The following is a 12,766-nucleotide window of genomic DNA, read 5'->3' as shown; positions in this document are numbered from 1 at the left end:
CAGTCCACATTGCCTCAATAAGTCACATATGAAGACTGACTGATACCAACACAAAATTTATCAGTAATCTTCAAATGTGAAATGTTATTGATTTTACGCATGTGTGATGATAATTCTTTCAAAAGAAAGGTCTCTCTTACTATAGGAATTCCACTTAATCTAATATGCTTTTCAGTTATGTAATCACAAAAAACCATGGTAAAATGAACGTTACAGTTAACAATGAAAAATTCATTCATATAGTCTTGAAGTTCTTTCAACTTGGTACTTTATTCTGATATTTTCCAAATAGTCTCTTAGTGTGACATCGGGTGAAATGATACAGCCTCCAGTAATGGATTTAGCAAATAATGGACGTTATTTACGTGAAAACATAATGAGAAAGTTTACATACAATTACCAAAATTATAGAAACACCAATTTTCTGAGGAAACAGCAATTCTGTAGACTGGTGGAATTCACTGTGCGCACACTGTGACTTATTTGTTACTGCAATTGAGGTAGCTCACTTTTCAGTAGACTAAGTAGTGTATTACATGTTTGTCCATGCATCTTCCTAACTTCTAAAGAGAGTACAGCACTGGAATATAGTTACTTGAAGAATGTCTGGCAGCACGTTAGATTTATGACTTGCAACAGTGGTGGTGATTGGACATGTGATTATGGCAAGGCAAAAGCATCAGCAATCCATAATAATGAACGAAAATTAACACTCAATCTAATGACCTGTGAATATTGATTACTGTAAAGAACTGTGGAGCCAATGTAACAGAAGTGATGTCACAACATTATTAGTACCCTGAATTCTAACACAGGCAGCAACTTTTAAAAATCTGATCACCCCCAAAAACATTAGTGCGCCACATACAGTGCTGAGCCTTTGTAACATGCACCAATGACAGACATTTCATGCTTTATGGCGCTAGCTAAATGGCAAGGTCAAATTGGAAATTTGTGGTAAGTTCCCATGGGACCAAACTGCTGAGATCATCAGTCCCTAGGCTTACACACTATTTAATCTAACTTAAACTAACTTACTCTAAGGAAAACAGATACATCCATGCCTGAGGGAGTACTCGAACCTCCGACAGGGGAGCCACGTGAACTGTGGCAAGGGGTCTCCGACCGTGCGGCTACCCCGCACAGCCAAACAGCAAGGTCATCAGCATACTATGTACCAGTGATGACTGGGAGACATTAATATGAACCACCCTCCACCTTGTTTCAAACAGATCTGATTTATGGCTAGTGAATGCCCAAAGAAGCATTGGCATCAGACTATCAATTTCTTGGCACTAAACATGATGTTAGCTCTGTTATGTGTGAGCAATTAGCTTACATCATTCTATTGGTTTTATTATGTCCCTGCAAGAATAAATTATAACAACAAATTATGTGGACACCCTCCTTATACCCACATTTTATTCATCAACAAGAATAATTTCCTCCCACATAAGAATGCTCCAGTTCGCAAGGCTACAACCACTCAGGTGCAGTTTTAGGAACATAGCAATGACCTGAAACATTTCCCACAGGCTGCTCAGTTGTCTGTCTGAGCAGTATTGATTACTACTGATGGCTTGGTTTAAGAAATAAGAATCCAGTGCAGATTTCCTTCCTTACAGTTGCTGGTACTACATGGAAAATGGTATAAAATTCCTCTGGAAACAACAGATTAGTTGTATGTTAAAATTCTGCAGCAAATCATAGCCGAATGATGAACTAAAGGTTGTCCCATCACATATCAATCATTTTCACTGGAGTGTTTACATTAATTTCAAAGGCATCTGGAGATTAAAATTACTTGTCTAAGCGAGTAACTTCAGGCTGAAATAAATTGTAGGAGATACTGTAACTGCAATGGTTGAAAACATTCACTCAAGCAGTTTTCATAATTACCTCTGAAATATGTAATTCCTTGCCTTAAATTACACCTACGATCAAACTGTCAAACTAGATTGTTTTTTTTTTTTTTTGCCATCTCTGCACTTACACTCTGACCATGTGTGTCTAACAAGTAATGGTAAGTGGTCTGCAAAAAATACAATAAACTGATGAGATTCTTACTTGGAGCCTTGTACTATTACCAGGAAACATACCTCAGTTTTTCAACCTCTGTGTGTTTTGTGAGGTCAAGGCAAGAGGTTGACTGAGCACGTTGCACTGCTGACTGAATTCTCCAATTTATGCCTCCATCATGACAATCTAAGTCCTCCTGACTCTCAGATAGATGTGAATCCTGAAATTGGGCACAACAAAACATATGTAAGCACTAATTCTCATAGTAAGTATATTGATTTCAAGGAAATACACATCACTGATACAAATAGAGAACAACAAAAACATGTAAGTACACAGAAACCACAACGATTCGATAGGTACAGTGGGAGGAGCACTGACAACATCGTTTCTTGTGAAACACAACTATCTCTTTATTCACAGGAAGTGTTGAGTGTTGTCAACAAGGGATTTCAAATTGATTCCATACTTCTAGATTTCCAGAAGTCTTTCAACTGTACCTCACAAGCAGCTTGTAATCAACTTTGTGCTTATGGAATACCATTTCAGTTATATGACTGCATTCATGATTTCCTGTCAGAGAGGTCACAGTTAATAGTAATTGGCAGAAACCAACTGAGTAAAACAGAAGTGATTTCTGGCATTCCCCAAGGTAGCGTTATAGGCCATCTGCTGTCCCTGATCTATATAAATGATTTAGGAGATAATCTGAGCAGTAGTATTGGGTTATTTGCAGATGATGCTGTCATTTACTGCCTAATAAAGTCATCAGAAGATCAAAAGACATTGCAAAACAATTTGCAAAAGATATCCATATGGTACGAAAATTGGCAATTGATACTGACTAATGAAAAGTGTGAGGTCATCCTCATGAATGCTAAATGTAATCCGTTAAACTTTGGCTACATGATACATCAATCAAATCTGAAAGTTGTACATTCAAGTAAATACCTAGGAAATACAATTACAAACAACTTAAATTAGAAAGAACACTCAGAAAATGTTGTGGGTAAGGTGAACCAAGGGCTGTGTTTTATTGGCAGAACACTCAAAAGATGCAACAGATCTACTAAAGAGACTGATTGCACTACACTTTTCAGTCCTCTTTCGAAGTACTGCTACGCGGTGTGGGAAATTTCATAATCAGCATACATTATACAATTTTTTGAACATTTGGGTAAAATATGTTTCTTATCGCTTGGATGGGGAGATTGCAGTGTTCATTCAAGTAATCTAACCACTGAATACTTATCAAGATTTTAATAAGGTACTGTTACATAACCTGGCTGACTCTCCCAAGCATTAGAAAAAGATGGATACTAAATCTCAAGAATAGACGGTCTGTGATTTTTTAAACATATCATTACACTGACTGATTCTGCCTAAAATTTACTGTAGGAAAATGACAATATAATACAAAAGAAAAAATGCAAATCGTGTAAACTATACCAAAGAAAATCTGAGGTATGCAATACAAGCTGTCAAAAATAGTTAATCCTTACAAAATGTCTCTCAAAATTACAGCATTCCTAAAATAATAACCATGCAACATGTCCAGTGAGCCTGGAATACATGCTGGTGGAAGCTAATGAAAGGAAGCTAGTTCTACATACTAAAAAAGCTCAAACATTGGTTTTCCTTCCAATGCAACATATGTTTGGAAGTTTGCTTATAATTTCACCAAAATCCTTCATCTTGATCAAAAATTTACTAAAGGAAAGTAAATTGCAAGTGTGTCCTCTCATGGAGAAACCACGATCTGTCTATCCGATTGTGCACACACAGTGTCTGATCAAATATAAGCAGATGAGCAAAGCAGAACACATCCTCAAGGAACAAACTATTATGATACAGACTCTCAACAGACTCCAAAATCATCCTATGGGTAAGACCCTCACCCAACTGTGAGTGTGTCAACTGTGATAATATCATGTAGTATGGTAACTGACGAAGTTTGATGCAAATCACAAGTGCCAAGTAGGCCTACATCTATTCCAGATTTCACACCAGAAAAGCTTTTCAAACAAAAGTACCCCATGCACAAGCTTGCCAAAAAAACTGTGGTGGTTCTGTTAACCTCTGTAGAACATATTTCACTTGTAAAAAAGAGGAGAAAATTAAAAAAAAAAAAAGAAGAATTGCTCAAGTGACAAGACACTTACCTTAGTAAAGTTAGAAGACAAGGAGGAGAACACAAGTAAGGTTGAAAATAAAATAAAAACAGTACAAATAAAATTTTTAGAAAAGAAGTGCTCAAAAATACAGATGCTCACCTTCACCTAGTTTAGATGGAAAGCATGAGTATACACTTGTTCAGTATCAAGAGGATAGTGATACTGTTGAAGACAAAGAGCTGAATCTGTAGGATGTGGAGAAAGTTATAACACCAACAGAGTGGAGTGTATAACGTGCAAGAATTGGTATCATGAAAACTACTCTTATTTTATACATATATACATGCCAGAGATGTAAAAGCACATTAAAAAAGAAGAATTGGCTGCAAAAGTCAGCTTATTGTCTACTAGAAGATTATTTCAATGATTCCTTTTATTGAAGTCATTTATTCCTTGTGATCGTCTCTCTCATACTGCACTGGCCAACTCACACGGCTGGATGGAAGTACATGACTATGCATGTTTTGAAACAATGGCCACCTCACCCCCCCCCCCCCCCCTCTCCTTATCCTATACTGATTTCTGTATGCATCAGCAGTTCTACGATTAGCTAATGCTGGACCATCATAATCAGTAACACTGAACTATGAAGATAATTTATTTGTTATACTGCCTTTAGATTTCAACAAACAAACTCTAAGGACATAATACAGTATACAATGAGAGGTACACAAAACATTTAGCATAAAACTGGCTATTTTAGTTTTTATAGTGAAAAAATAATTTTTATGACTTCTTTTTTAAATGACATCATGTTGTTTTTAACTGATGACATCATTTAAAAAGATTATAAATGCTGTGGACCCATATTACAAGAAAGTTTTATGACTATCATGCATCCAAACATTCTTCTCTGCCATTAACAGGCACAGTTATCATAGGGGAAAGTAGACTATCTGGACTTTTTTTTGTAAATAAAATGTTTTTTGTAAATAATCTTCACAGGTTTGCCACTTGATGACATTGTGCAAATTTCACAATATTTCCTTGGAGCAACTGTCTGACATCCTCAGGTGGTCGAACCTTGCTGCTGGCTAGGATGTTTTTTCTCCACTAGGATTCCTACAATCCTCCATAAAGTTGAACTGCTTCATTGAACTTTATCTTACCTCTATACCAGTCTGAAATAGTGTTACAGGCATGGAGTCATTGAAACTTTGGCACGGTTCTGTTGCTCCCTCATGCTGCATGTAGAATGTATGCTGGAAAATAAAATGAAACAGGTTTTATTAGTGAAGCACAAAATGTAACCTATTACCTTGTCATCAGATTATATTTTCTAGGAAGGAATACATGAAATGTTTACAAGACTCTCAGAAAATTTTGAGAACTGCTGGATTCTAATCAATTATTATACTATGAATAAAGACTTATGATAACAGCATTCTGTCTAATCTACTCCTGTAAGCTTCGACAATATGCACCTATTTATAGATACTGAAAGGGCTCCTAGTGTTATGTTCTGTGAAGTGTTTTGTTAACTGCTGGCCATAGAGGTGAAATGGAAACAATTCTGTAAGTATATTATGACTGCATGATGGGCTTGGATGTGAATCATTGTCATTTACTGAGTCAATAGTGATAGTCATAGTTCATAGTCAATCTTTCAGAGATTCAACAAATTCAGATACAAAACAATCTGTATTACCAAAAAACTATTCATAAAATGATCAAAGAGTGTGTCCATTCTACCTAAAAGGACATTCAGTGCATTCACAGAGTCGGATCAGCAGCTGTCTATAAAATCTTATATTAAATTCTTCATGTGAGGAAGGTTTGTAGTCATCTAAATCAGAGTCCGTGTTAGGAGTTCCATCAACCAATATCTGATATTGTACATTTAACTGCAGTGTGTCTTGTCTGCTCTTATTTTAAAAAGTAGTCAAGGAGAAGTAAAACTTGGGCTAACATGATGTTCCACAACTACATACCATTTCACATTGTGGCTAAAACAAATGCATTTTTGAGGTTTACCAGATCTCCCCCCTCCCCCTCTTACATCCATCTTATATACTGGATACGGGGCCATGTGACTTCTTCCTTTTAGAAAAATCACAAGACACCATCTGTGAGCATTACTTTGAGTATGTGGAAGCACCAAGACGTATTCCTCAAAAACCTAAACATGGCAATGTATTATTCAGCATCCACTGTGTTGTTGCTAAGACTTACAACATGACAAAGGATATTCTAAGATGTTAATTTTTTTTGCAAAATAGCAATCTTCATTACTTTTACTAAACTTAACTTTCAGTGTGAACCTCATAAAATCACAAATCAAAGTTCATGAAAGAAAGTTGTTCCATTATTCTCAAGAGGTTTGAAATATGGATACTTACACTGAGGACACAAAAGTCATGGGATACCTTGTAATATCGTGCCTGACCTTCTTTTGTCTAGCATAGTGCAGCAACTCAGTGTGGCATGGACTCAACACGTCACTGGAAGCCCCTGCAGAAATACTGAGCCATTCTATCTCTATAGCCATCCATAGTTGTGAAAGTGTTATGTGTGCAGGATTTTGTGCACGAATTGACCTCTTAATTATGTCCCATAATGTTTGATGGGATTCATGTTAGGTGATCTGGGTGGCCAAATATCTGCTCCAATTGTCCAGAATGTTCTTCCAAACAATCATGAGAAGTTGGGGACCTGTGATATGGCATACTGTCATCCATAAAAATTCCACCAATGTTTGGGGAACATGAAGTCCATGAATGGCTGCAAATGGTCTCCAAGTAGCTAAACGATTTCCAATCAATGATAGGTTCACTGGGACCAGAGGCCCCGGACCCATTCCATGTACGTACAGCCCACAAAATTATGGAGCCACTACCATCTTGCATAGTGCCTTTTCGACAACCTAGGTCCATGGCTTTGTGGGGTCTGTGCCACACTCTACCATCAGCTCTCGCCAACTGAAAACAGGATGCATCTGACCCGACCATGGCTTTCCAGTCATCTAGGGACCAACTGATATGGTCACATACCCAGGAGAGCCACTGCAGGCGATGTTATTCTGTTAGCAAAGGCACTCACGTCGGTCATCTGGTGCCATAGCACATTAACACCAAATTTCACCACAGTCCTAATGGATATGTTTGTTGAACATCCAACACTGATTTCTATGGTTATTTCAAGCAGTGCTGCTTGTCCGTTAGCACTACCAACTCTACACAAATGGTGCTGCTCTTGGTCGTTAAGTGAAGGCCGTCAGCCACCATGTTGCCCATGGTGAGAGGCAATGCATGAAATCTGTTATTCTTGGCACTCTCTTGACACTGTGGATCTCAAAATATTGAGCTCCCTAATGATTTCCAAAATGGACTGTCCCACACATCTAGCTGCAACTACAATTCTGTGTTAAAAGTCTGTCAATTCCCTTCATTTGATCATATAATAATGTTGTAAACCTTTTTACATGAATCACCTGAGTGCAAATGATGGTTCCGTCAATGTTCCGCCCTTTTATACCTTGTGTATGCAATACTACTGCCATCTGCATATGTGCATTTTGTTATCCAACGACTTCTGTCACCTCAGTGTACACATGAATTGCATGCTGCATAAGCTGTGTATTCCCAGCATTACTGGTTGTTGAGTTCTGTATGATTTCTTAAATTTCCAGTGCTAGTACAAAAATAATGTTTTAGTTATTTTTCACTTAAAAACTAATACACTGTAAGTGAAAGAAAGCTGGCAGATATCTGTCGAATTTTTATTTCAAGGGACCTTCCAGAGTTTAGCCTTGCAGACTTCTTTGGTGAACTTGTAGCAAAAATATATAATAAGATACTCTTCATCTTCCAGTTGTTTTGGTCTCATCTGTAGGTACAGGGTGGTTACACTTAAACATTAGCAACTTGTGCCAGTGTACCAGTGTAAACAGTAAAATATTTACCATATGGGTACCCATTTTTACAGGAATGATATTCAGACTGTGCACTGCAGGATTTGCATTGTCATGGCTTGCCACTAGGCATCGGTACTGGTATGGCAACATGAGGATGAAACCAAACATCAGTGTGCAGTTCAGTTGCACACAGTCAACGTGGTTCTGAATAAGGTGAACAGGGCTTTACTCATAAAGCTTTTATGTCAAAACAACAATAGTGCTGCTACTCTTTCCGCACATCAATACATTAAAGGAATACAGAGGGGTCCTTTTTCTACACCAGGGTTGAAGAACAAGATTCAGAAGTTCAAAGTAACTGGTGATTTGTGAATTGCTCCTGGGAGAGGCTGATGTCAAATTGTGCCACAAATTATTGAAGAAATTACTACTGCCATGATTATGAATGCTGGAAGCAATGTGTGATCTTCAAGCAGTGCACAAGGTGTGTCACAAAAGATGAACATACCATGGTCCACCATTTGAAAAATGCTGCGAACAATCGTGGAAATTGTATCTGTAATATGGTCACAGGTTGTCATGGATGCAGATGGTTGTCACACTGAGCAAAGTTTGTAACCTGGAATGTTAACATAGTAAACAACTAACAAATGCTACTCACTCATGTGGAAATCAAAACATGCTTCTTTCAATGGTTTATTCATTATTTCTTTTCTGCATGTCCTTAGAAATGTTTCCACAAAGTTTCATTGTTGCAGGATCACTCAGTTTTCATGAGAGCCCTCTCTAGTAGTGAAAGTTTAATTGTAACTACCCTGTACAATTTCCCCGATGCAAAAGTTCCTTTGGGCTTGGTTTTGGATACTGTAGTTTCCATTTACTTTTGTTGTTCTTCTGGACACACTGCTAGTTTGATATGTTTCACTGATTTGTGTCTTGTCTCATCCCATTTTTAAAAACCATACAGGAGAAGTAACAGCTGTGGATTTGCAGTCTGAACATAGGTCTAATAAAACCCGCAATGGTGGAACACTTAGGCACAGACCAATAGACTACCAATATTGTTGTGTGTCACAACCTGGCTTTCACTGTTTATGATCAGTATCTAACTACGAAAACAGTATAAAAAAAATGACAAGAAAGCCAAACTGCAACACAAGTGGGACCAGCTCCTCTATTAAATCCTTCAGCCATGCAACCCTCATAGTCTCAGGGACTGCCAGACCCTATTCTCCATCTACCTCTGCCATTGTTCCTACCACCAATACTCACCTTTCCCCCTTCCCTGTCTCTTGACATAATTTCTTGTTTCCCAATTTGATAATTACAAATCCAGAGAACATCAATTTCAGCCTTTCGTAGACATTCATAGCTGTGCAACCCATACATGACAATGCTACACACAGAACCAACACAGTACTTGCTTAAAAGCAGAACCAAAAATAATGCTATTTGCATGTGGGGTAAGGTGGTAGAAGACTTTCACTGAGATCTAAGTACGTTGACAGGATTTTGTTTTCGAATTGCTATAGTGCAGAGTGTGGACACTGCAATGTGGCAGTCCACTGCAAAAATAAACAAACTAGAACCATGACTGCCACAGAGTAGATGAGCAGTGTGAAGAAAAAGACCCCGCCTCCCTCTCACACAGCAGCCAGCCTACATCTGTTTTCTGTGAAAGCAGAACTGATACACAGCCATAGGGATCACCAATCGCTTATGGTGTTGTAAGGGTCATAGTCGAACTCCATGATGGATCTGAATTAGTCTCTTGATTCATTACAAAATAAAAAAATGCACAACACAAAGCATTCAATAATGGCTACTGCATAATTAATTGCTGAGGCCAACAACTGGTGTGGCACCAGATCATCTAGCACACTGATATGTTGTTGCATTCATGCACTTTTTAATTTACAAACACATTCTTACGCATATTATCTCTGCAAATTGGACTTCGGCAGATGATGTGCAATACTAGTAACTGAAAATTGGTTTAATTTTTGATATGTACATGCATAAAATAAAGCAAATTCAGACTATGTGACAAAATAGATCATCTGGATACAATCCATTATAAAACAACATTTATTAGGTAATTCTGTGCCTTCGCATTTTACGGCAGAGTTTGTATTTATATTCACATTTATGGCAAATGTGAATTTTTCAGGCTCCTAGCCAAAAAGTGGCGAATGCTGAGAGCCGTGCGTGTGGGAGAATTGTCGTGATGCAGGAACCACACGCCAGAATCCCACAAAGCCGGACATTTTCGCGACAAACTTCTGCGAGGCCATTTCATAACCTCCAAATAGAATTGTTGATTTACTGTCTGGTTTTCAGGGACAAATTTGGAGTGTACGTTCTCTTTGATGTCAAAAAACGGATCAACATCGTTTTCACATTCGATTTCACTTGTCGAGCTTTTTTTGGTCGAGGTGAGCCAGGTGACTTCCATTGTGATGACTGTTTTTTACTTTCTGGATTGTACCCCCAGCATCATGATTCATCACCTGTAATGATTTTGTTGAAAAAATGTGGATCATCTTTGAACGCGTCCTTCATTTCGAGACACGCTTGAACGCGACGATCCCTTTCATCTCCGGTAAGAAGCTTCAGCACGAATTTTGCTGCCACTCTTCGAATCCCCAAATTTATGGTCAAGATGTGCTGAATTGAGCTCCAGAACAACCCGGACAAGTTCTCGAGTTGGTCGATTGTCCTTCGTCGACCTTCACTGATGAGATCACGGATTTTGTCGATGTTGTCTTTGCTTCGAGCAATTGAAGGTCGACCAGAACGGGGTTGATCTTCAACCACCATTTCTCCCTTTTTAAACTGAGGAAACCATTCGTACACTTGCGTTTTACTAAGAGCATGGTCTTTGTAGGCTGTCTGAACATTGCAACAGTTTCTGCTGCATTCTTGCTGAGCAAGAAACAAAACTTCACTGCTGCATGTTGTTTGTAAGAACTAGCCATTTCCTCATGCCACTTCAGCACTGTACACACACTCAAAGAACTGCCAAAGAAACCACACTTCTCAATGTTGGGTGACGCCGTGTGGCAGAATGACTCAGCAGAGCTCCTACTACAACCCTCAGGTGGCGCAACCTGCTACTACACATACACGATGTGCAGCATTACGATTCCGGTTACTTTTGGGTCCCCCCTCATATAGTTTTTTCTTCTTGAATATCTGTGGCTCAGTGACTCCATTCTGCAGTGGGTGATTATCTTAACTTCTCCTATTGTATGTTTTTCAATGAGAATTAACCAATATTGGACAATTTTTCATATAATCTACACAGTAAATGTAATTCAGTTATGTTATGTTAGGTGAGACTGAAACAGCTCTGGAACAAAAGTTATCTAACAATTTACATTTCAGCAAGTCCATAATAAATTTTCCCTTTACTTTAACACTAATAATTCCATGACTCGAACTTTGACTCTTGTCTTTCATAGGATACACTATTAGCTATGGAAGTCTCGAATAGATATAGCATCACATATGACTAAAACAAGCTGTTAAATCATACAATTCATTTCTTACAATATATTACTGATTAAGTTACCTGATGAACACACATTCTCCAAACATATTTTGCAGATTCTGGATCAGTAAACTGAAATTGGACTGTTTCTCCTTCATTTGGACATTCAATGCCAAAATAACGTTTGTGATTAATTACATTCTTAATGTCTTTCCATCTGAAAACAGTAAAACAGCTACTACTATTGTGAATTCCACACAGCAACAACTAAACTCAGACAAAAGTTATAACACACAAATGAAGAAAACTTTTAGGAGCTCTTAAAGAAGTATGAGCTAAAACTAGAACACAATAAAAGTGAGTAGAATCACCTATTTACCATTTTAATAGAATAAAACCAGGAAGGGTTGGAAGAGAGAAATCGAACATCTCTGACAATATCTAAAGGCCTATCAGTTAATAGCTCCTCAGGCACAGAACAGCATTATTATTGTTGCAGTCAGACTGGAAATACTTAATCTCTTGTGCAAGATAATTGCATTGACAAACGCGGTATTGTTAGCATTTAGTGAAACACATGAATTGCTGGTCTGGTTTCTATCAGGGATAGAAGTTAACAAATATAGTATGTTGCATTCAGTCACTATCCATAATGGTACACTTTTGGAGTTCGCCAAATATCAATACTTTTCTAAAACTGTACCAGATGCATAGCTGCAACATCCTTTGGAAATTGCATTGCAGAAAATTATGATTATAAGCACGCTGTTCATCTGGCAATGTTTTAATGGTGCCTAGAGTAGTTGATATGTGGCATTTCTTATTGAGTAAACTACTCGGATGACATAACTGAAACATGTTCCAAGTTACCAGAACATTCAAACTTTACTTCCAGCTTTCCAGTACATATAAGATGCTGGCTTAAAGTGTAAGTGTAATTGGAGAAATGACCTTTTTTATTTCAGGAAACTGTACAGGATAGTGGCAAAGTTCTTAACAAGACAAACACACCATCTACTGAGGAATTTAGCTGCTATCGACTACTGTCAGAGAGAAAGCTTTTTGGGCCTAGAAACACAAGTCTGTGTGCTTGGCCACTGATGTTCTAATGAAAGAGTCTACAGTTGTAGCTGATGCCTCACAATATGGTGTAAGAGTTGTTCTAGTTCACAAAAACTTCAATTGCACTGAAGAACCAATTGCATTTGATTACAAAACGTACACAAT

At 37.9% G+C, this 12,766-nt stretch overlaps 1 protein-coding gene across 1 annotated transcript in view; it reads right to left on the bottom strand.

Annotated features, from left to right (window-relative positions):
* LOC126183596 (tyrosine-protein phosphatase non-receptor type 14) overlaps window positions 1-12,766 on the bottom strand; it is a 187,322-nt gene that overhangs the window by 122,781 nt on the left and 51,775 nt on the right. The window contains exons 9-11 of the mRNA XM_049925699.1: window positions 11,621-11,756; window positions 5,303-5,395; window positions 2,100-2,239 (exon numbers count right to left, since the gene is read on the bottom strand). Of these exons, the coding sequence (XP_049781656.1) occupies window positions 2,100-2,239; window positions 5,303-5,395; window positions 11,621-11,756 (369 nt within the window). The remainder of the gene's footprint in view (window positions 1-2,099; window positions 2,240-5,302; window positions 5,396-11,620; window positions 11,757-12,766) is intronic.

This window comes from Schistocerca cancellata, chromosome 4 (assembly GCF_023864275.1).
Source record: "Schistocerca cancellata isolate TAMUIC-IGC-003103 chromosome 4, iqSchCanc2.1, whole genome shotgun sequence".
Classification (NCBI taxonomy): Eukaryota; Metazoa; Arthropoda; class Insecta; order Orthoptera; family Acrididae; genus Schistocerca; species Schistocerca cancellata.
The sequence above is the reverse complement of the archived record's forward strand: the minus strand, read 5'-3'. Positions and strand labels throughout refer to the sequence as shown.